Source organism: Cyanistes caeruleus, chromosome 9 (genome assembly GCF_971803275.1).
Source record: "Cyanistes caeruleus chromosome 9, bCyaCae1.hap1.1, whole genome shotgun sequence".
NCBI classification, from domain to species: Eukaryota; Metazoa; Chordata; class Aves; order Passeriformes; family Paridae; genus Cyanistes; species Cyanistes caeruleus.
In genome coordinates this window covers 13,932,656-13,956,669 of record NC_141709.1, presented here as the reverse complement: position 1 = coordinate 13,956,669, position 24,014 = coordinate 13,932,656, and the positions used below count along the sequence as shown (strand labels likewise).

At 39.1% G+C, this 24,014-nt stretch overlaps 1 protein-coding gene and 1 long non-coding RNA gene across 9 annotated transcripts in view; one reads left to right on the top strand and one right to left on the bottom strand.

Annotated features, from left to right (window-relative positions):
* Positions 1–24,014, top strand: part of NTNG1 (netrin G1) — a 154,246-nt gene that overhangs the window by 79,831 nt on the left and 50,401 nt on the right. For all 8 annotated transcript variants that reach the window (XM_086901739.1, XM_086901736.1, XM_086901735.1 and 5 more), the window contains exon 4: positions 15,135–15,307. In XM_086901739.1, the coding sequence (XP_086757865.1) occupies positions 15,135–15,307 (173 nt within the window). The remainder of the gene's footprint in view (positions 1–15,134; positions 15,308–24,014) is intronic.
* LOC147651614 (uncharacterized) lies at positions 1,397–9,286 on the bottom strand. Its single transcript, XR_015290401.1, has 5 exons — positions 9,193–9,286; positions 5,692–5,755; positions 3,401–3,596; positions 2,793–2,853; positions 1,397–2,531 (listed from the first exon to the last, which is right to left on the bottom strand). It is a non-coding gene; the product is annotated as an uncharacterized LOC147651614 (long non-coding RNA).

Sequence of the window (24,014 nt, the reverse complement as noted above, 5' to 3'; positions counted from 1 at the left end):
TAGGATTTTAAAAGCTATGTTATGCAAGATGGAATTGCTAAGGTTTGTTCTTCAGTATAAACATGTACTGATTGTTTCTGTCAGCAGTATTTCACTGTTGCTTTCCCCTATGACAGCCTTACATTATTCATAACTTAAAATCTATTCTTTAAATTTTCAGTTATAAGAGTTTCCTGGCGGGGGTCACAGAATATGAAGGGAAGTATTGATTTGAAACATTTAAAATATAAATGAAGTTGTTTCATTCTTCTGGTACATGGAATATTATAGCCACTGGATCAAATTCAACCCCCAGCATGTCTGTTTTCATAGACAACAAAAACATGTTCCCAACTTCTCAGTGGACACTGCAGCTTCTGTGTGAACATTCTTTGATTTGCACAGTATTTGTTAAAAACAAATATGAATAATAAATGTTCCAGAGCACTTGAAGGCCAAAAGCGATCATTGTTTTATTCTCATCTGACATTAGATCAGAATTTTAAGACTTTAGAATACAAGGGTTTAAAACTAGCAGCCCTTTGTCACTAAAACTTCCCAAAGCAGTGTCAGCAACCCCGTTTCGCAATGACAGACACAAAGTCCCTTGTCACACGTCACATAATCTTGTGGCTAGGACAAGTACTAAACCCAATGGCAGAGCTATTTTGGCACTGGGGGAAAATCAGCTTTGGTGGAACCACGGTGGGCAGGCCTGTATGCATGTGTCCTCACGTCACCTGCTCCTGTCTACACATGTCACCTGCTCCTGTCTACATGTGTCACCTGCTCCTGTCCACACATGTCACCTGCTCCTGTCTACATGTGTCACCTGCTCCTGTCCACACGTGTCACCTGCTCGTGTCCTCACGTCACTTGCTCCTGTCCACACATGTCACCTGCTCCTGTCTACATGTGTCACCTGCTCCTGTCCACATGTCACCTGCTTGTGTCCTCACCTGTCACCTTCTCATGTCCACAGTCCACATGTGTCACTTGCTCATGTCCACACGTGTCACCTGCTCCTGTCCACACGTGTCACCCAGTCACTGCTCCAAGGCCAGTGCCAGAAGCCAGGTCCCCTCTGCCTTTCCCCATCTGAGCTCTAGGAGTTCCTTTCCAGCTGCTTCTGCTCAGGACTGCCCAGCTCTGGCCACCCACCCACCTCTGAGAAGACCCTGTCGGCCATCAGGAGTCACACCCACAGACCATCTAGGGACCACCCTGTGGGTCCCTTCCAGCTCAGAATGTTCTGTGATTCTGCACTTAAATTATTCCCTTTAGATTTTTCTTCAGTAAAAAAGCAAGTAAAAATGGGGCCATTTATCATCTACCTCAATATTCAAATACTAAAAAGTATTTTCAATTTTCCCATCTTTGTATAATTCTACAGAATTTAATACAACATAATAGAACATTTGCAGACTCTAGCCGTTTTATTGACTTCAAGATAACAATAAGTAGTATCTATAATTAAAAATTACTGTCATATGGTATTTTTGGAAAAGAAAATAAGCTTTCTCTACACAAAATCAGCAATTGAAATATATTAGATGAAAGAATAATTGTTTTCCCAAATTAAAAAGAAAATATACACTTAGAACTTTATTCCTAAACTGATTAAAATTACTGCCAATACATAGCATTGTGTTTGTTGTGTTGTTATACCAACAGGGCTAGAGATAGGGTGACCCAACAAGTCTTTTTCAGTATCTTAAGTTAGCTAGAGGATGCCAAGTTGCTTTTGGCATACTTCAGCCGCTCGCTTTTCATCAAGTTTTCTTCAACAGGAGAAAGGATTAGTATTTTTGAAGTATAAATTATTCACAGAAAAAAATTCTGTCCAGGATGCCTGAAAGTATCTTCAGAATTTAATCCACCTTCATAAATACTTTTGACTAATTTTTCTGAAAACTCAAAAGAGTTTTCAGAGATTTTTCCTTTGGAATTATTTTCCTTTAAAAAATTCACACAAAAAATTTAAAATGAAATTTAAAATCTGAAAATAAAACTATGCATTTAATTCGACACAAATTCTTTTTCCCCCAGTTTTGGGTTTTTTTCAATTCAGTCAGTGAACTGAAAAAATCAATTACTTGCAATGGCACTACTGGCAAATAATTCTTATCATAATCATCCCAGGGGGAATTATTCTGTGACAAGGAGCTTATATTGTATGGAATTTAGAAGTTAAAAAAATTGAGGCTAGCATGATAAGCACTGAGAAATGTTGTTTTGTTTTTACACTTTTCTCTTTCAAGTTATGACTCCAATTGAGATGAAAAACCAAAAGAAAAAAAAAAAAGATAAAATGAGGAACTGTAAAAACTCCATGTATTTTAAAGTGGATTGGGAGTGTCTGCTTTGATAGTAAGCAGCTACCAATTCCCGATATTTTAGACAGAGCTGTGAGACTTAACAATTTAAATGTCAATCCTAATGAAACACAAGAAAACACCAAGACAAAATAGTTCTGAAATCTTTACTTGGCTTCACTTGCTGTGAACAGGTCGTTAAGCACTCTCAGCGCCGCTGGTTTAATCATGAATAGCCTGGAACACAGAGAAGAGAACAGAGCTGTCCAGAAGAGAACAGAGCTGCCTTGTAGTTATGCTTAAAGCTGAAATTCAGCAAGAGGGTTTTCCAAAAAGAGCTCAGTTAAGCTGCCCTCACCGTGAGCTCCTCTCTGGGAACCACCGCAGTGCTGCAAGGGACAGAGGCCATCCCAAGGCCTTAAATTCAGTACAACCTAGAGGTAACATCATCAACAACCAGCAGAAGAGCAGCCCACGGCAGCAGGAGGACACATTTACCTGGGTGAAAAGGTGCCACCTTGGGCAGTGGCTTCTGTGCAGATGAGGTGAAGGCATGAGCCTGAAAAGAGAAATGTTAAGATAGTTTTCAGAATCAAGCATTAGTCATCACAATTCAAAAATATTTTAGGTATTTATCATTTTAAAATACCCAGTCAGAGGACAGGCCACTAAATCATATGACAAAAGTTTTCATGTCTGGATTCCCAGAAGTCTGAAAAGACAACCACCTGAATTACATTTCTATTTATGCCCTCTCTTACCCCAGCAGTTTTTCTAAATGTCCAAATAGTGTCCAGACATCTCATGGTGATATTGAAAATAAAAGAGTACTTTCATCAATATTTTTTTACCTTTCCCCAACATATCTCCTATAAAATGAGATAAAAGAAAGGAAATCTGATTTTTTTTTCCTGTTTAAAGCACTTACAGACTGGGCTTTTCAGGGACTTTTTGGTCATATGTAACCATTAACAGAACTTAACTGAAAAGAGAACTTAGCCTTTGTTTTTTGGTATGCTTAATTGCTGGTTGTGTGTATTGGTGGTTCATCTAAAGCAAAGGATGGCCAACACACATAGCAAAAAAAACCCATATTGTCAACAAACCTTTTATCTTTGGAGAAAAGTCTGACTTCTTTCTGGCTCTTTACAAAGAGAAGTAAGTGGGTCTCCTGATGAACTGCCTGAAGCTTTTCTGCTGGCTCCTTTCCCTTGCTCCAGCTCCATATCCTTTCACATCCTGCATGGCTTCTGTCACTGGGGGCATCCATAAGAGCTGCCATGAGCTGGGTTGGACCAGCACCTGTGGCAGGGTTAGACAGACTCCATAAATGATTCTGCTTTGTGTTTGCTTTTTTCTCAATACAACTCATCTTCTTCTAGGAAACAATTTTTTTCCCTGGTCTTAGTGTTTATTTGGAAAGGAGGTGAAAATCTCAGGACTTTTTGATTTGTAAAATCCCCTCACCTACAGACATAAACATAAACACAAACATAACAAGAGGGTTTTAAAGCAAAGCTGGTCACAGCAGATGCCTATCAGGAATAAGCAGGGGAGAAGGTTCTTCACAGAATCCTCATAGCAGTGCCCACAGGACAACCTTTCCTGTGACTGCAGTAGGAACAGGAGCTGGCTGTTCATTGCATTTAAGCTATCAGAGGTTTCACTTTTCCCGGTGATACCTGGTGTCCAAAAGCCGGTGTGTGTCTGCACCCCTTCTGTGCCTACATGCAGGGATCCTGCCCTCCCAGCTCTGCAGCTGCCTGGGGTGCAGATGTTCCACTTGTGAGGACAGCCCTGGACATTCCCTGCTCCTCCAGGAGCACTGCTCAGAGCAGCACAAGGTGTATTTTCTCTCCCTTGGAGGAAACCACTTTCAGCCCATACCCCACTCTTCCATGTATACCATCTGCAGCAGTGACTACTGGGGACAGGTTTGAGCTCTTAAATGAGTCTTTGGGGGGCCTCTTATACAGAAATGCTTTAAAACCTTTTAAGAAGAGCAGCAGATGTATGGCTCCACAGAGCTGGATTCCCTGGTTGAATTCTGTGCACCATGGATATCTTTATGCTGCTTTTCTCAATTATAGTCCCCCAAAGGTTACCAAAATCAGTATGAAATTAACCTTGCGTGTTTCTCATGTAGCAGAAACACTGCTCTCTTGACAACAAATACTTTATTCCCTTCTGTGACACAATAGGTGCTATGCCCTGAGTCTTTTTCTAAGCTAGTAAAGATATTTCTGCTTCAGCCAGGTCTGTTCTGCATCAGTCATGGACACAGATTCCCAGCAGCTCACTTCAAGTATTGCTGCATGCAAGAATAAAATTTCTCCCATCACATTCAGTTAAATGACATTTCTGAATGGGATTTGTAAACCATGTCCACTTGGATGGTAATTTAATGGCCACAGTTTTAGACCTCCCACACAACAAATTGTTCCTTTTCAGTGTTGTGCTGGGAAAAAGAATTCGGGACCAGCTGGCAGCTGATGCTGTGAAATACTACTTACAAATAAAGACAGGAAGCTTGGTGTAATCACTAGCATCTTAAAGCAGCTTCCTTGGGAGTGCTGCTGAGCAGCAGATGTAAGACTTTAATTATTAATTAAATTAAACCCAGAAAAATTGATTTCTTAATAAACTTAAAAGTGGTGATGCACATTAGCACAATGCCGGGAGTTTCAAATCTAGTGTTCAGATTTGTATGAGGAGAAAAGAGAAGAAAATTGACTCCTAAAGATTTCTTAACTTCTCTTTTTAAATTTGTAAGCTCTAAAACTTAGCTGTGATATATTGCTGTACCTTTCATGTAAGGTTTGTGTACCACATTCTTAAATCTAGCAGGTTGTGGTAGAGACTTTCACAATTGCTGCAATACAGTGGTTAAATTCTGCCTGGTGGTACCATCATGATTAAAATAGAAGATGGTTTTCAGGTATCTTTTCATGTCTATTGACTTGATAATGACTGACTGCCCAATGATGGATGCCAAACTAAGACTGACGAAGAAGAACATTGGACAACACCAAAAAATTTAAAATACCAAAAGCTTTTCTTTCTTGATATGCTGATGGCAATGAGCAGCTGTCAATTCTCAAATTATATGCTCCCTAACTTCTTTGCACTATCAGACAGAAAATGGCAGGGTACTGCCAAACAGACTGCGTTATTCCAGCTGATGGAGAGAGATGTATTCTTGTCCCAGAACTCCTTGCCACTCTGATATGTAACACTATGGGGAGCTGAAGGTATTCATGTTTTCAGCATCTCCTAGTTTTTCTTGATACTAGAGTTAACCAGTTTAAACAGGAGATACATCATGACAGCTCAGAACACCTGAGCTCTGTGGTACCTCTGCAACACCTGCTTCTCCCTCTGCCCTCTCATCCCATACCTGTGTCAAGATATTGATTGCTATATGAAGTACAGCAACGTAGCAGCTGAGACCAAAGGCATTCCTGTTAGAAAGAAATTTTCAAATGAGAGAGAAAGAAAAAGAAAAATTACTTGCAACACTGATGTACTTAGAGTTTACATCAGCTGCTTTTTTTCAGCTCTTCATTGGTAGTCTGGGTACCTCCCAAAACAATCACTAGTGTTAAATGACTTGTTGGTAGCACTGGAAGAAACTGTCGTTCTTGATCTTCATCTTCACAGGAGGTTTGGCTTCCTCTCTGGGAGAGACATGACTGCCTTTGTCCCCATTCAGCATCCTTCATGTAGGCAAGAGCTAAAGCTTCCTATTTCTGAGGTTAAAGATTAGAGCAAAATAGATGGGAACACTGTGGAATACTGTCATCCTGCCTTGTCAGCAGTCCTGTCCCTAAGCATGTCACACCTGGGCTCCTTATCCTCCACTGACTCCCAGTTTCCATCCCATGATTATTCAAGGCCTTGGACCTGCCACTGAAAATTATAAAAAGATTATCTCTCATTACCTAAAAATACAGCCACCAAGCTTAGGATAATGTGAATGAAAGCTGGAAACAAATTAGGCTTCATTTCAGGCAGTGTGAACTAACATAAATTCATTGAATTTACGGGAGCCAGATGGATTTACATCGGCTAAGGATCTGACAAAGTGTGTTCACGAGTGAAAGTATTTGCAGAACACGCTGCTGGCAAACTCTAGCAGATTTTATAATGACTTTCTTTATTGACACATTTCCATAAAAACTAATACCTCTGAAGAAAAAAAGCAAAAAAGAATGTTTAAGAAGGGAATGGAAGTTAGTTCTCTACAGCAGCTAACAGTAGCTATATATTCAGACATTTATTTCTGCTTTAGCACTTACAGAATATGGACTTAAAGTTAGAAAAAGCATGTGTCCACTCCACTTGGAAAAGTTTATAAAAATATTTAATATTAAGGATAGGTATTTTTTGATGTGGTAAACTGACATAACTTGGACTCAGAATTAGCTGTTCTGTTCTACTGGACATAAGCATCAATGGATTACTTTTAGACTTTGGATCTAAGAAACTAAAGTCTGAATATTTTCTGAAGTCAGAATATCCGTTGGTCTGTGACATTTTTTATCCAGTCACAAAACGAGAACAGCTATAAATGCTTAACTACTGGGGTGTTTGCTCAGGTTACTGCATCCTCCTTTCTGTGCTTGTGGTGAGTGCTGTTGATCTAGACTATAACATTTTCAGTTGCCTGTCTGGAAGGCTGTCATCTGCTAAACTACTGCATTTCAGCAACATTTACAGTTTATTTGGCAAGGTACGGCAGCTTGTGACCCTCTGTCTGAAAGGGGCACGGGAAAGGAGAACCAAAGCCAGAAGGACCTGCCTCGAAGATATTTTGCTTCAAAAGAAAGACATTATATCAGACAATAATCTTAATCAAATACAGGTTGATATAAATTGAGATATAACAGTAGTGATGCTGCATATATATAGAAATATATACAGTATATAGAAGTGCTTACCAGCATATGAACACAATAAATCTTACAAACACATTAATATTTAAATTTAGCACTTACTTACTCTTATTGTTGGGTTAGCTTAGTGCAAACAGTGGGCAATTCCACGCCTGCAAGCTTTCTGTGAGCCTTGGGACTGTGGGAAAGGGAATTATGCTGCCCTTTTGGACTTTGTTTTCTTTTTTAATTTCAAGCTTTCTGATCTCCTTGGAAGTAGGCCGCTGAGAAAGCAAAGCAAACATGCTCTCTGTGCCTCAGCTTTGCTGTTCCCCACTAGATACATTATATTCAGCTGAGGGAGAATAAGAAGCTATTTTCCCCAATTTTCCATACTGCCTGTGGGAATCTAATTCAATTTCCTCCCAAATTTAGCAGTGAAAATGAAACAGTAAAGAATAAAGTTGAAGAGGCTTCTGTAAATCTCTGGATTCTAAGGTACTAAGGTGCAGCAGGATTACTGAGCACAGGTTAAACTTCTTTTCTAACCACAAAGCTACTTACAGATTTAAGAAGCTTAAAAAACCTGATCCAACATTAGTCCTTGCTTTGCAAATGAAAGAATAATATATCAACCTATACAAAGTTATATTTGTTATTATTGAATTTGTTTATCCCTTATTATTGATGTAGCCCTATTCCACAAAGGATTTTTTTTTTTTCAGTGAGAGATTATGATGTATTAGATAAATTCAGGAAAAAGTACAGGGGGAAAAAACCGGTGACCAAATGCATTTCCAGAAATAAACAAGTGAAAAAAAGGACTCACATTTCATTATTCTCATTACAGTGGCTACATTTAACCACCAGACCACAGTGGTCTTGTTCCTAATGCCCAGAAAAAGATGCAGCTCCCTCTTTGCATTTAGATTCCATGCAGCAATGTGGACATGAGATATTCATATGACTCAAAAAAAATATTAATAGAAAACAGAAGTTACTTTTTTGCTTAATGTGAGCCAGAATGCTTAATGTCAGCAGACCTACTTGCAGCCAGCAATCCATGCCATTTTCTGATTGTCAGCTGTCCTTAGGTGTTTTTGACCCTTTTAGGTCAGAACTTCAGATGGGTCATCCTTACAGTGAGCACTGGTAGCCAAGATTGCAGTAATTATCTCGTTACCTCTTTGATGAAAATGTGTCTGCTGCATCCCCACAGAAATAAATTGGCCAGCAGTCGTTTTATTTCTTCACAACAGTACCCTTTATCCTTTTCTTAATCCCAAAAAATCTATTAAACTTAGAGAACTAAGATAAGGATCAGCACACTTTGGGGTTTTTACATGACATGGAAATATCTTACAATATAAGGAATAATATTCAGAGACATGATGTTTCTGGGACTGTGAGCCTCAATGAAAACGTGTTCACTTGTCAGAGAAAATTAACAGATAACCAGACTTACCTAAGTAATGATGTTTACCTTGTACACTCAATGGTGCAAGAGTTTTGTAATTTACCAGTACATATAGTTTCTCAAGTTATGATGAATTTGTCTCATAAAGAGTAAAAAAAAAAAAAATTAATCTGAAAAATAATATTTTAAAGGTGCTTATATTTTGATTTTTCTTTCTCAACTTACATTTCAACCTTCTTCCTGGCTGAAGTATCACTTCAAATGTATTTATAATGTGGGATTTTCCTCATTGTCTACATTACATTAGAAAACTAAATCTCACTGGGGAAGCTGCCTCAAGGTCATTAGTAAGCTTGAGAGGCATAATGTAGATGACATCTTTAACACGTTTGATGTCATGATAAACACGGCCAAGTCCTTTAGGACAACTGTAACAAAGTGCTGGAAGTAGCTGCTAGCACTGGGGAGCTGACTAAGGCTCCTAACATTGCCAACAGTGTTTTAACAAGCCTAATTAAAACCGTGTGGGGATGGTATTTTACGTTGTGTGGGCAGTAATGTGAAGAGCAAACACACCAACTCCTCTGCAGGTTCAGGCTTCGCTTACCTGGGAGCGGGGAGCCGACTCGTGGCGTGCAAAAGGGAAGAGGCTGTGCAGAAGGCTTCCAAGTTGGTTCCAAGTTAATTTTCTAAACTTTGGCAATGACCTAGAATGATTCAAAGATGTATCTAAGTGAGGAACATATGGCTAGTCGTTAAAAATGTATCAAAGAAATCATCTTGTCTTTCTTTCTCATGAATGATCTCTTGAACATCAAGGATCCCCTCACGTGCCCCCAGTCTGTTGGTTGGCACTCCCCTGCGAGAGCATCAGCACGCTATTAGCAATTACCTTAGTGATATTTACAGCATTTTAATGTCACTTGCCTGTATGTAAATAGAGTCTGTGAGGAGCAGAGCACACCCAGGGCTCCCACCACAACAGCACTGCTCCGTCAGTGCGCCGCAGCGCTCCTGTGCCTTATGTAACTGCCAAAAATATCATTTCAATTGCTTTATGACAAAATAATGAGTCTGTCAGAGATGAGTGGTCAGAAAAACAAGTTTGTTCTCCCACACAATTAGGGTTTATAGCATTGGACAGCAATATCAATCTCCAGTGATTCAAAATTGAATTTGCACGTTGAGGGAAATGTGTTCTTGCGTGTGCTATAACCAGGCTGCTTAGCAGGGGGAGTCCACACAGGTTGAACTGGGAAGATGGATATTCACTGTGCTGCAGAAACATCAGGGTGGAAGTTTCCAAGTGCAGACAGGTATTGTGGGGCCATGGCATTCAGTTCCACAAGCTCAGCACTGACAGAGCTGCCCCACCAGGAGCAATAATAAAAAAGTCTGCAAAAGCTGTCACCAGATATAAATGGCAGACAGCTTTTCCCTTCAGGTAGAAAGCCATTCCAAGGGCCTACATCTCTCCATACGTGACCTAATTGTCCATGGAGTTGTTGATATTTATAATCATGGACTTCAGTCATTCTCTGTGAAGTCATACAAGCATTAGACCTCAGCAGTGCCATTTACAGTGAGCATGTACTGTATCTCAGAACTGCACTTTGCCCTTAACATTTGCTGTGTCCTTAGATGAGATTTTGCCCTTAAGCTGTTTGCCAGTGCAGTGCAGAGGCTGCAGCACAGATCCTCTTCTGTTCACCAGACCTTAACCTGTGCTCTCAAACCTGCTGTATTGATTACAACTCCCTCTGTCATCCCTTCTCTGTGCAGGCAAACCCACTTGGTGTGCCAGCAGCTGCTCCCCACCCACTGCTACCCAGTAATTGCCTTTCTGGTGTGTGTACACCATACCCTGTAGAGGACTTGGACTTCCTACGTTGGATTTCAGCAAACTAGATAGGCATGGAATACTGTCATATGGAACTCGGTATACTGGAGGTGAAATCAGTTTTTTAGGTTTTCAGACCTTCTCCATTCTTATAGAAGCAGCCAAAGCAACCACATTCTGCCAATGGAAGCATCAACACAGGCTATGGGATTCTAGTGCTGAATGTGCTTTGGATGTAATTAAACCTTTTGTTAGTATTTCAGATTGACCATAGTAGCAGCTAGGATCAGCCTTCAAAGCAAGTGTTTAATGAAATTACGAATGGTACCTGTGCTTTTCAGTAGTAATTTACCACTGTGGATATTCATATAAGATAACAAAATATTTCCTTACCTCTGGAGTAGTAAAAAAAGTAACCTTCCATAAAAAAGAGATTAATTTGGGTATCCTCCATAGGAAGCTGATTGTACATCTTGAGTGATCTGCTGTGAGCCCAGGTCAGCTCCCAGATGATGATCAGGTGCTCAGCTGATTGACAGCTGAAACTCCTAAGGTCCAGAGAGTGCTGCTTTGTTTCACACCACTGACAACCCAGTGTATCTCACAAAATGAGTGGTTCTCTCATGGTCTGTCTGTGTGCTGCTTTTACCAAAATAGCCTTCTTTCTGTAACCCTAAATATTCCTGTTTTCCTTACTGCCTATCCTGCAAATAGAGGCAGCCTTTTATTGTACTCTAGTCATCTCTCACCCCTGCTACACTCATTTACCTCTTTCAGTCATCCAGAGAAGTCTGTCCCTCAAGCACAACATGCATTTCTCTTTGCAGAAGTCTCTGAGGCTGTGCATATGTACACTCTGATGAGCTCCCTGGGACAGATTGCCCAATTCCTAGTACATCCTTCGTAAAAAACCAAAAGCATATGAAATATTATTTCCCTGTTTCCCTCTCCACATACACCACAGATTTTGATACTGGCTTGGTTTTCCCCAGACACGGTACCTTCCAGTTTGCTTTCTACAGATTCTTCTTGTTTTCTTTCAGTTTTACCACTGCCTGCATTTTACACACATTCACTATTCAGCTATGTCCTTGATTTGCAGTGGAAATTGTGATCAATCTCTTCAAGATCTGTCAAGTGGCTTCAACAAAAAAAATGGTGCAAGAGGAGAATCAGAGTCTCTGGTTCAGTCTACTGAATGTCTGATTTTATGTTCTATTCTTTTACTTCTTATATGTAGTTGCTGACACTAACAATCAGTTCAATCTCTTCAGATTTTATTAATCTAGAGATTTTTTCATACTTGTATAACACTAATAATCATGAGCCAAACCCAACTTTTCTGTTGCCCATACACAAGAAGGCAAAGTTTTTACCACACATTATCTGATCTTTTGTGGTTCACGTTTTGATGGGGTTTTAGACATTTATTTTTTTTGCCTGGTATAACTAACTCTTAAGTCAAATGTCATATTTTTAATAGAAATGTATTTTTAACCTTAATTTTAGCTAATCTTGTAGTAAAACATAGTGACCACATTTGTTCCTTACCTTCTTCTCCTTAGAAAGTGTACACAGCTAAATTTGAAGTATTCTGAGGATTCTCTAGAAATTCCCAATTGTTGGCTGTTTTTGGCTTGGTTATTAACATTACATTTGGACTATCCTCTGCCTACAAAAGTTTTATATCAGTCCTTTTTTTTTTTCTAGTGATTAAACTTATTGTTTCTCTTATTCTCTTTAAATCATGCTCCTTGAAGGCTACACTCTACTCTACTCTCTCTCTCTGTGCATTGCTTCTTTCTTTCTTTTTTTTTTTTTTTTCCCTTGGTGGGGAGGCATGCTTTGGGGCTTGGTTTGGGAGTTTTTTTCAGTTTTTTATTGCTACTTGGAATTTTCTTTTAAAACAGGATGTAGCATTCTGGGTAATTCTGCTGGGAAAGCTTTCAAAAATACATATAAAGTATATGAATAAGTTCATTTGCATAAGGGTATTGATTGAATTAATCTTTGATTAGTCTACTGGTTTAGGACAAGAAAAGCCATTTAGCAATCCTTCCATTTAGGAAGCTAAGTGGCTAAACTGTCCCTTCTTTGTCTATTTTGTGTGTGTTTAGTCTGAATGTCCATACAGGGGGCTGTTGGTTTCAAATCTCAGTTAATAGGGTTTTAAAATTTGACAGGAGGTTGCCAGCTGCTTCTAGAAGAAGATGCATTTTGCTGTTTTTGTGCAAAGCTGCCTGTATCTGGTGCAAACACAGCCCTCCAGGATGTCTCATTCTCTGTGTCTGGTGAGGCTTGGTGGCTGCAGTGGCACAAGAGGCCTTGTGCAGGACCCTGCCACCTGCACCCTGAACAGCTGCTCACTGTGGCTGTGGGTGCTGCACCTCCAGCTGAGAGGCACAGAGTCTGCAGCAGTCACCCTAAGTTAAAAATCCAGGCACCAGGACAGGCAGCAGAGCTGTGCTGCCCATGCTCTCTTCCCATGCCTGGGAAATCAGGAAAAGGAGGGAGCAGGCTGTAAAGAGATGGGGCACAGTGGGATTAGGGAAAGAGGGCAGTAAAAGCAAATAGTGAAGCTTTGTGGGAGTTATTTGTGTATGCATGTATATATCCATACATATAAATACAGGCATATGTTTTGCATATATATCTGAAGAGGCATGGCACAGGACTGGATAGAAGCAGAGGAGGATGGAGAAGGCCAGAGTCCATCCAAGATTTCTACCCATGCAAGCAAAACTAAGGAAAGGTCAGTCTCTCTTCAGGGACACATTACAAGCACAGCATCTCAGAAGTGCAAAGAGATTTTGCACAAGGTTTTGTGACACAAGTATTCTTCATTTTCAGGCACTTGTTAAAAAAGCTGTGCATATTTACTCCAGTTAGCAGAGGGACATGCCTTTATATTCCTCCACCTCAGTTCCTGTACAAGTCTGCAACACCCTTTCAGAGCACTAGGTACTACAGCTTTTCCTCAGAATCAACCACTTTTTTCCTCTTGCCTAGATCAGTTTGCTGCCTCTGACACTGATGAGTCCATACAATAGAACAGGGAAAGAAATCCTGCAAGAATCCTCCTGAGAGAAATCCAGTCTCTTCTTCTCTCTAATGTGTTCTAGTTACTCGACAGCCTCTCCTGCTTTTCTCCTCTATTTTTTGGTCTAGTTCTTGCTGTATATCTCTCCTGATTGATGTCTTCCATTTTCAAATTCCTGTGGACAGTAAAACAACCCATGGCTTTTCTTAATAACAGTACCCTTTATCAAAATGATCAGTGTCGAGTGAATAGAGAGATTTCATCCACTGATGCCCAAACAGGCGTCTTTCATTCTGCTATGGCTACTCACTGGAAATTCACAATTGATTTAGTCTTCAAGCATGCATATTTTTTAAATTGTGTAAAAATTATTCTCTTTCTCTTGTCCAGCATATTAGATACATTTTGGTAATTTCAATTTTAAAGGTATTGAACCAGTTTCTCTTTAGAACAAGCATCGCTCAAATAACAGCAGTTTCTTCTGCCTCATTTCTAGCACTGAGGGGAATGCTCCACCATCTACTGTATTACACATTGTGGATTTTCTCCAGCAGCTACTTATGACAACTGCAAGCTTGGTTTACCCTGGGGATATATATCTATGTGGCAAATTGCTTCAGGTCACATTCCTCCCAAATGGAAGTCAGCTTGACAGCTGTTAAATTGCACTTGGCCATTGCACGTGTTGTTCTGCTCTAATTATTGGTCACTGTATGGAACAGGTGACAAATGCCCACATGAGAACCCTGTAAATTATTAGATGTACTGTCATTAGGAAAACAAACAGGAAAGGTCATTAAATATTGGTTTTCTCTCCAGCCCCAAACAGAAATAGATTTTAGCTGGTTTTGACATCTGTTAGAAAGGGATGGAAAGAGGTGAAAATACCTTACTGTTTATGAAACTAACTTCCCATTCTGTTTCTTAGTCTCAGGAAAAGAGGGGAATTTAAGGAAAATACAACTGTTTTAAGAACAGATGCAGAATCTGGTTTATCTAATGATTTTGTCACAAGGCTTGATTAGGTTTCTTTCCCAAGTAAAACTAAATGTGCCTACCAAAATATTTTGTCTGACCTTCAGCTACTACATCTATGTTGAATTAAAGCAGGAAAGAAATTTCCTTTCTGAACAAGACAGTACTTGCTGAACAAGGATGGCAAGACACCATTATAGTGAGGATTCCTTCTGCTGAAGTGTGGAATTACAGATGATACTTAAATGAAGTCTGTTTTCTCAGGCTCCCAGGGCCTAACTCGAACCTTAGTTTGCATCAGGTTCTAGACATAAGCAGAGGGCTTGTTTTGTTCCTGAGAATGGTAACTCTTGAATTTTTAAAAAATTACAGTATTACAGATCTATCTGGTAGTAAAAATTGTGAATCATTTAGTTGTTCTCAGTGGAGCTGCATTTGTGAAAATGAGAAAAGATTGATCATCTTGGAGTCTTGGTGACATTTCTGCTTTTAGACCTGTGTGAGCTGAAGATCCTGCTACTTGCTCTTTGCAGTGATGTCTTGTGATGTCATGCTTTCATGGTAGAACAATACTACAGGCACAACACAGAATTTGAGCCATGCTATAGGACTTGCTTTTCTAAAACTTGAGCTCAACCTCACCCCATCTCTAAATAATATTCCACTTTGTTTTATTTTTGCTTTTTAAAATTAGGTGTAAGTGCAACCTTCATGCTACTGGCTGTAAAGAAGAAAACAAAAGACTACTTTGTGAATGTGAGCATAACACAACGGGCCCAGACTGTGGAAAATGCAAGAAGAATTATCAGGGCCGACCATGGAGCCCTGGTTCTTATCTGCCTATACCTAAGGGCACTGCTAATATCTGTAAGTAGTTTTGTATAATGAGCATATTTCATTACAATTCTGCCCCATATCATGACTCTGAAGGAAGATGAATGTTTGCAAAGGTTTGTCATTTCTTTCTGATTTGGTGTGTATAATTGGACAAGGTGTCAATTTGTGAGTGCCAATTGTAAGTCTACATCATCTGTGCTCCCGTGTGGTTGTAAATAACTTCCAGAACCACGTCTTTATATGCATAAACACATCCCTGGACACTGCACAGAAAGGGCTAAGGAATGAAAAAATTTGGACTCTACACATAAAAAACACACCCAGATGAGAGAAAACAGTGGGGATAGCTGCAGTACTGCTCCAGCCACGGTGCCCTCAGCTCCCCATTCATACCTCCTTACTGTCTTGAGATTGATGACACTCTCAGCTCAGCATGTGAGATCCTTGCTCGTTTTTGTCCATTTGAAAAAGGGGGAAAAAAACCCAAAAACCTTCAGGCCAAATTTTTCATAACGATCTAAATGTTGTGAAACATTTCCCTGATGTTGACCTGAAGTCCAGATTCAGATGCACTCTTGTACATCAAGTGTTGGAGGGTAAGCGAGGGCAAAACCTGAGGATTTACATCGGCTCGTTTCCAGCTAACAGCCTCTCCACAACACACGTGTACTATTCCAGCACACTTCCATATTATCCAAAGGAAGAAGTTACTGACAGCTCTATTTCCTGGTCCTGGACAGGATTGGGTAAAATAAAACATGGTAAAAGAGAGGGCACAAACACAAGGATGACCATCTCCCTTTCATGCATATATGAAATATGCAGTGATTCAGAATCCTCCCGAACTGAGTAACAGACTTAAATTCCTTTGAAGAAAGGACTGAAAATTAGGATAAACCTTTTGGCAGAAGTTACTAGCTTCTTTTAAGAAAAGAGTCCACAGATTAAAAGCAAAACATTCATTTTACAATATTAGATATAACAATTTATTGAAAAAGTTGAGAGAAACAGAGCTATGTTGGCAGCTGAATGAAAAGTTTAAAACCAGGAGCAGTGTGCAATGCTCAGAATGTTATCTAAGACTTCAAAGCAGCAGCTGTGAAGAATCAAAACTCAGAAATTAAGATCATAGGAAGCAGGACCTTATCAAGTAAAATGTGAGAGTAATAGACCAAGTAACAAACCATGAAGTGTGGGGGCATGAAATTATGATAAAATTCTTACTGAGCAGAAAAAAATGAACTTCCAAAAAGCAAGGAAAAACATTTTGTAAGAGTATTCACTTTTTTTTGCCTGTTATAAAAAGTGAGTGTGGCTCACAGAATTAATGCTTTAAAGCTATGTTTGGGAAATATGGTGAGATTTACCAGGTTGATTTTAGCTAAATTCAGCTTGCTGTGTCATTTACCTCATTCCCAGTCAGCTGAGCACACACCAGACGGAACAGTGGAATTAGCACCTACTGAAAGAGTGTCTGAATCTTGTTAAATCAACTTTCTGTTAAAACAACATCAGTGAATTTCAGAAAATATACAGTTTCATCAAACACGTGTTGTAAATAATAGGTAGTCATTTCTGGGGATGATGATGATGGTAGCCTCATGAAAACATGACCTTGTTTGAGCTGACAAATACTCCACTTACCTTCAAATCCTGACATCAGTAGTGATTGGCAGCAGGAATTTATGGCAAACAGGAAGAAGCATGAAGGATTTCTTCTTCACCTTCTCAGTTACCATGAAATAAACTGGCTTTCAGAGCTGGACTGCAGGGGTTGCTTCCTGCTGAACAGAGAGAGACACCCAATAACATAAGCTTGACCTCAGTGATACCTTATGGCAATACATTTCAAATTTTGGTCAATGAGTGCAAAATATTTTATTTTACTTGCCTTAAACGTTTTTCTATGGTTAAGCTAGTACCACCTTAGATACTGAAGGAACAAAGAATAATGCACCTCTGTTACACCATTTATTGTTACACCATTTATCGTTACATAGACTTGACCTTATCCACTCCTCCACCTTTTTTTTTTTTAAATGACAAATCCTGATCTCTTTCATCTTATCATAAAACCATGCCACATCTCTGGTCTTCCGTGATTTCTTGCTCTCTTCAGGTTCTATGATGTCATTTTTTTATTTGGTGAGGCTAAAACTACACATGATATTCTAGACATCACAACAACATGGCTCTTTTATGATAACATAAAAATGTGCCTCTTTTATATTTTGTAACTCTCTGGATCAGTCCTTGAATCCTTTTTTAAGACTGTACCACTGTTAAAACATTTCTCTTGGCCTCAAGGCTGACTTAGATAACAGGTTATATGCTACAATGGTTAGTTCAGAAACTTTATTTGAAATACTTCTTGGGGCAATATTTCTTCATGGCAATTCTTGTTCAATACTATTAACTTCACATGCTAAAAGACTTTGAGAAAATTCCTCAGCATGTGAGAATCTCTCTTTCTTTGTTGTGAACATCAGTGAAAACAATTAGTTTAGTGTTCAATATTAAATTAATTATCAATTATTCATAGTGTTAATAATACCTCAATTGACTATCTTCCCAGTTATCTCTCTGGGTCTCCTGCTTCTACTATGACTGTTTTAATGAAAAAGAATTACTAACTTTTGTGTCCATAGGAAGTTGATTCTCAAAACACTGTGGTTTATATTTAAATTGGCAGATTTTATGCTTTTTTTTCCCCATATCTTTCTCCATTGAGAAGACTTACACTTTTGAAGGGTATCTTTCCAAAATCATCTACATCCTGTTGTTTTCAATTTGGCATTGGGATTTGGATTTTTATTTTTTTTCTTATAAGAGAGTTAATTTTTTATAAGTTAAAAAAAAAGATGAGTTATATATGATTATTCTGAGCCTCTCATACACTTGTCTTCAGCTGCTTCCATGCTGTTTGCATGCATATCTTTTTAGATGTTCTTTTCACTTTTATTTTATCTAACTTCCTCGTTTTCATTTCCTCGCTCTCTCAAAGTTAAATATTACTTCAGTGTATTTTTTTTATCTTTTTCCTTCTCAACAAGCATGTTGAGTTTCAGTCTAGAAGTGGTTCTCTGATAACTGCTTCTTGAATTGTGTCCTATGCACTACTTCATAATTAAATCATCTCTTTTTGTGGGTTGTCTGCTTCCTTGCTACAAGCAGCAATCATTTATGGTATGTAAATCTTCATTTCTTTTGTCACTTCGTGATTTAAGGCTGCATGTGTTGGAGCATATGAAGTTGTGCATTATTGTGTAAACCCTCTGCACAGCCAATGTAATATCACTTACCTTCTCACCTTTATGTCACCATCTCCATCATGTGGTCAGCAATGCAGCCCTGGTTTTATGGTCTCCCTAAGTCAGGTGTGGATTCTGAAATAGTTCCTGGAATATGTTGATGGAGATAACTTCCCTTTATATATTATTTCAATTCTTTGTGGGCACTTTCTATAATCCAGTAAAACAGTGTCCCTTTGATACTTCTTCTTCCTCCAATTTTCAAATACCATCTTTTTCATCTAATACCACATTATTTTAAAATTTAAATATATTTGAAATTTACATGAATATGGTCAAATAAGATACAGTTAAAAATAGCTCTATGAATTAAACACTCTGAATTTTTTTTCTTCTTTTCACAAAATAAAAAGAGAGTCTTGAGATTCTCTGAATTTGTGAAATTTGTTCCGATTCAACAAGAAGTTTAATGTCTATTTTCAAATCTTTCCCAGCTGGAACTTCTATTATTTCCATTGCTCTGTCTCTGCCATTTTTTGTGGCCAATAAGGCTTCATCATACCTTTTCAGCTCGTGAAACAGAAGACCATTCCAGATTATTCTGTGGTCATAGCCGAAATCTTGATACAAAGCTGTTTTTTCTTTATCCATGTATTTCTTTATCATTTTAAGTCATCCAGAGTTTTTCAGGAGAATGCAAAACATTTTTCCATGCTTTACCTGTGAAAGACAGCAAGTACTCTGTTGTTTACTGGCACTAACAATATTTCTCCATTTGTCTCCACACAGCATTTATTTTATATTTCCGCACTATCTTATTGACTATTTTGTGATTACATTCATTCCCTTGTGCTGTCACATTCTGTAGATAGTTTTTGCTGCAATATGTTTTGACACACAAAGTAAACTTATTGAATTTCTCTCTACTTGGTATTACAGGATAGCTTTTCTCCTCAGCAGCTGTATGTGTCTGACAGCACTAGCCCTTTTCTTCCTCCCGTTGTTTAGATCATCTTTGGCACTTATGTTCCTTGCTCCATCAGACAGAGCTGTCTCAGATTGCACTGGGCTGCCATGGATCAAAGCCTGCTCACTTTGTGTCAGTCCCTTTTACCACCAATAATCTGTATCACAAGTCTCCAACACTCAGCAAAACCCCCCTCCCAGCTGTTACATGATTTTCCTAGTTCATAGTTCAACATGAAACAAAGGATTGACCAGGACATGGGAATCATTGGTGGTTCTTTTCAGTCAAGAGTCAGGCAGACAGTCTCAGTTTACTGAATTTCTCCTGCAGTGGGTCCCCCTCCCATGGTACAGCCTCTGTCTCAGCAGCACAGCCTCAAACCTCCCTGAAAGGGAAAAGACTTACAAGGCCTCCGTGCAGCACAGCTGCCACAGAAACTGTTTCTGGAAAAACTTATGGCATCTCCAGAAGTGCACTGGAATTACCCTCACTGATGTTCAGTTTTCCCCATAAATATTTGCTGACTCAAAGCCATCTTGAAGGACCAGCATAAATGAAGTTTATTTCCAAGTTGTGCTTTCTAATCAGGAATCCAAGTAACAAGGATCCCTCTAACTGAAAGGATCACACACCCTGCTTTCCAGTCAAAGCAGACTCAAACTAGACAGTGTCCCACTTTCTAATTCTCCCAAGTAAATGGAAGTTTTCCAGTGCCTTCTTCATGACTGAATTTGAAGGAATGAGACACTTATGTTGAAGTTATGAAATAGTGCTCCTTGATGCTGTTGACAATAACATTCAAAGAGTAAAAGGAAGATATTGATCAATAAGTTACAAAACAGCAAAGCTTGGTATTGCTTCTACTTTATATTACATATTAATCTTAGCCCATGAAGCTTACAGAAGGTATAAAGCCACAGGAACATGTCACTGAAAAGGCTGGGAAACCTAGTGTGAGGGCAAAACTGCAGTGTATCGAGAGCATTCAGGTAAACAGGAGTGTCAGGAAAAAGTGCAAAAATCTGCAACTGATAAACTCATTTTACTTCAAAATCCAGTGCAATAGCCAGCGAAACATTACAGGCATATACTTAAAAACAATGCACTATAAATAATATGCTGTATTTCTTTAAAATAGGGCTTGAAAAATTATCCTTCACCACTCTACCCTCTTGCATGACCCTGCTGAGCTGGTTGTTTGTCCTGGCTATGGTGACATCTCTTGCTGGGAAACAAATTGTTTCCATACGTCACTGGTTTCAAACAACTCTACTTTTGCCATATAGAGTGAAGAGGTGAAATGAAAGAGACTTCTGGTCCTTAAGCAACAGCAGCATGGGAAGGCAAAGTGTCTGTTTTAAGGCATTTATAGTGCCAAAAATTGTCTGAGTTTCAGACATTTCGAAGTTTCTAATATTCTATCAATAAGCGACAATTATTTGGAAAAAAAAATTCCTTTGATCTCACTGGGTGTTTCCTAGACAGAGTTTTCAATACTAGTTTGGACTCAGTAAAACATAACACAAAAAATTCCAAATTTTAAAAGCTATTACCCAATAAAACAATAACTATTTTCTTTGTCCCATTTATTTCTGGTGATATTGCTTAGGAAAGCAGAAGTGAGGGATAACAAACTTCATCAAAGCAGTTCCTTTTCTATGAATTCAATCTTTACAGAGAAACAACTGCAAAATTAACAGTAGCAGGAGTTCTGGAGCTCTTGCAATGAAACATGAAATTTCCAAAGAATTTTCTTTCACTGTGTAATCCTTTGTCAGAATAGAGGTTTAACAATACATGAAAAGTTTACTTTTATGATCATAATGATCACTCCCTTTGAGGGATTACAAGACACCAGTATCATCAAGCTTCTCAGGGCTTTAAATTGCTAGAGAATTCAGAAGTTCTGAAACTGATGCTGAGCATCTGATGTTGCAATCATGCCTCAATGGAAGAGCTGCAAAAGGAAAAAAGACTCACTGCAGGGAGTTTTGTCATGCTGCAGGGCAGATATTCTAGCAAAAGATTGGATGAGGCATTACCATCCCTGCTCTGACTCTGCTATGAAATGCTCTGTATTTTGTTCCTGCTATGAGTCCTGCCAGAAGCACATGTGGGAATTGACAATGGAGCTGCTAAGAGGGTCTGCAGGATATGACCTGCCCTGAGACTGGAAGCAGCAGTGTGGTCCTTCTCATCAAAAGCTTGATCCATTTACTTTGTGTTAAGGATTTCACACTGACACAAACTAGGGACAAAATCAAAAACTTGCTTTCTTCACTAGCATCTGATTTGGTTTTTTCTTCATCTCAATAGTCAGCTCCATGGTAGCTAAGAGCTAAAACAACCCATTTCTGGAAGCAGGGGAAATGAGAAAATTACAGGGCAGATGCAGAAGATCGTATGAAAGGAAAACACCAGATTTTTTTCCTCTCAAGTAATGCATATATATTTAGATGCACTTACAGTGAACATGTAATATACCAAACCACCGCCCTCAAGTCAAGTCAAAAATAATAAATAGTATTAGGGACTTTCTCCTGCAATGTTTGCCATTTCAGGGGCAGTACCAGCCTCTGAACTTTTTTTGCGTGCTTTACTTGATGTGCCCTCACTATAAATCTATTACCATTAATAACCATCCCAGTGATTTCAACCGGAAGATAATTTAAGCTGAACATTGTTTTGGTTTAACAACTGAATAGATGTAAATTCAATCCCTTTTTGTACCTTGCTCAATAGAATTGTCCATCAAAGGAGGTAATGGGCCTGATCCTTCATCTCTCTAAGGTGTTCCCATCACTGCACTGCTGCAGAGTACTCACAGATTTCAGTGCAGGGCTGACTGGGTCCGTGCCGTGCAGCCCAGCTTGAAGCCGAGGGCCAGCAGTGGTGGCACAGGCAGAGCCGTGTGCTCAGGCCTCTCCTGCCTGCACACTGACAGAGAGAGAGCAGAATCACACCTCCTGTGCCTCCTTACCTAAGGACTTGCACCATTTATGGCTCAGCTGAATTCAAGAGCTAGCCTCAATATGTAACTCCAGATCTCACACAAACACTCCTTCTAAGAATAATTTCCCCATCATATGTGCGGTTTTCACAGAGTGTTAATAGATCCTGTTTCGTGGCCCTACATAAACAGCTCCTTTCCAGACAAACTCAGAAGTGTCATTCTCACTCTCTTTAGTAACAAGGGCATAAGTAATGCACCATCAAGGCCACTCACCTCACACAGGGATACCTGGTAGTACAAAAAGCAGTCTGGTTACAGAAGACCACACCAACAAAGAAACTCTGCACAGAAATAGAAAAACAGCTTTTGAAACAGAACCTGAAGATATCTTTGCAAGGTTAATACAGAGCCCTCAGGCTAGCAGGCATCTCGTGTTCATTATTCTCTGCCCAGGAAGCATTTATCACTGTGAATTCATTGAAAATTTTGAAGTACAATAATATGAGGCGAGCAGACTTGCAGGAAAACCTCTTCCTTTGCTACAATCTGTTCAGGAGAGAAAGGAAAGGATATTTGTATGTGTGTGTAGGAGACAGAGAGGTTTGAGGCGGAGGAGTATACCCAGAAGAAATACAAATACCATTTCACAGTGAAAGTGTGAGTGCGAGAACACAGTTTTTGTCTTTTATCTAATATTTGTGTAGGTTCCATGAGTGAAAAGGAAAACTAATCCTAAAGGAAAACTAATCCTGCTAATTTAAACCAGCTACAATGACTTGCAAAAATTTAAACAAGCTGCTATTGAAAGTTCGGGTAAAATATTTGAAAATTGATTGTCTTTTTGACATTTAAAATAAGGGGATGGCAGTTCTCCTTAATTATCCTAACTAAAAAAAGCACTTTTTGTTACTATTAGAACTGTGGCCACATTGTTCTATTATGATGATATTTGCACTTGACTTTTGATACCTTATGGTGCTAAAGTTTTGGAAAATACGCGTTAATATCAGCAGAGGCAGAAATAATTAAATTTGCAAATAGCATCTGAGTGTGGGGCTGGGTGAGCAGCAGGTGCTGTCTATGGTGCTCTGCCAGCTATGGCCACAGCTGCCATAGGATGTGAAACCTGAGAGCTGCAATTCTGACATGTGCCCCAGGACTGATGTGATGCAATATAAAAACGCTGGGTTTCGTCCCCATTCTGCAAATTGTTACTTCAGCATTGTCTTAGCCATGCCACAAGGTAGGATTGTTCCCAGCTTGACACTTAAGCAACCTTGCTTACTCTGAATATCATTTATTCTCAAGACATTGCTTCACTGAATTGCAGTGAGGTCCATGCCATCCCTGAGTAAGGGAGAACTTCAATACAGATGTTGAAAGAAGTGTAGCAGATGTTTAATGGAGAAACAGACAGATTTCTGCAACAAAATACATGCCACAAAAGTCAATAAAACTTTAAAAAGGCAAACTGTATTTAAGGAAGAGGATGCAAATATCCAGGATTTCAATACTGATCTGCAGTTTCTGATTACCCCAGGTGATGAGTCACAGTACCATTAACAA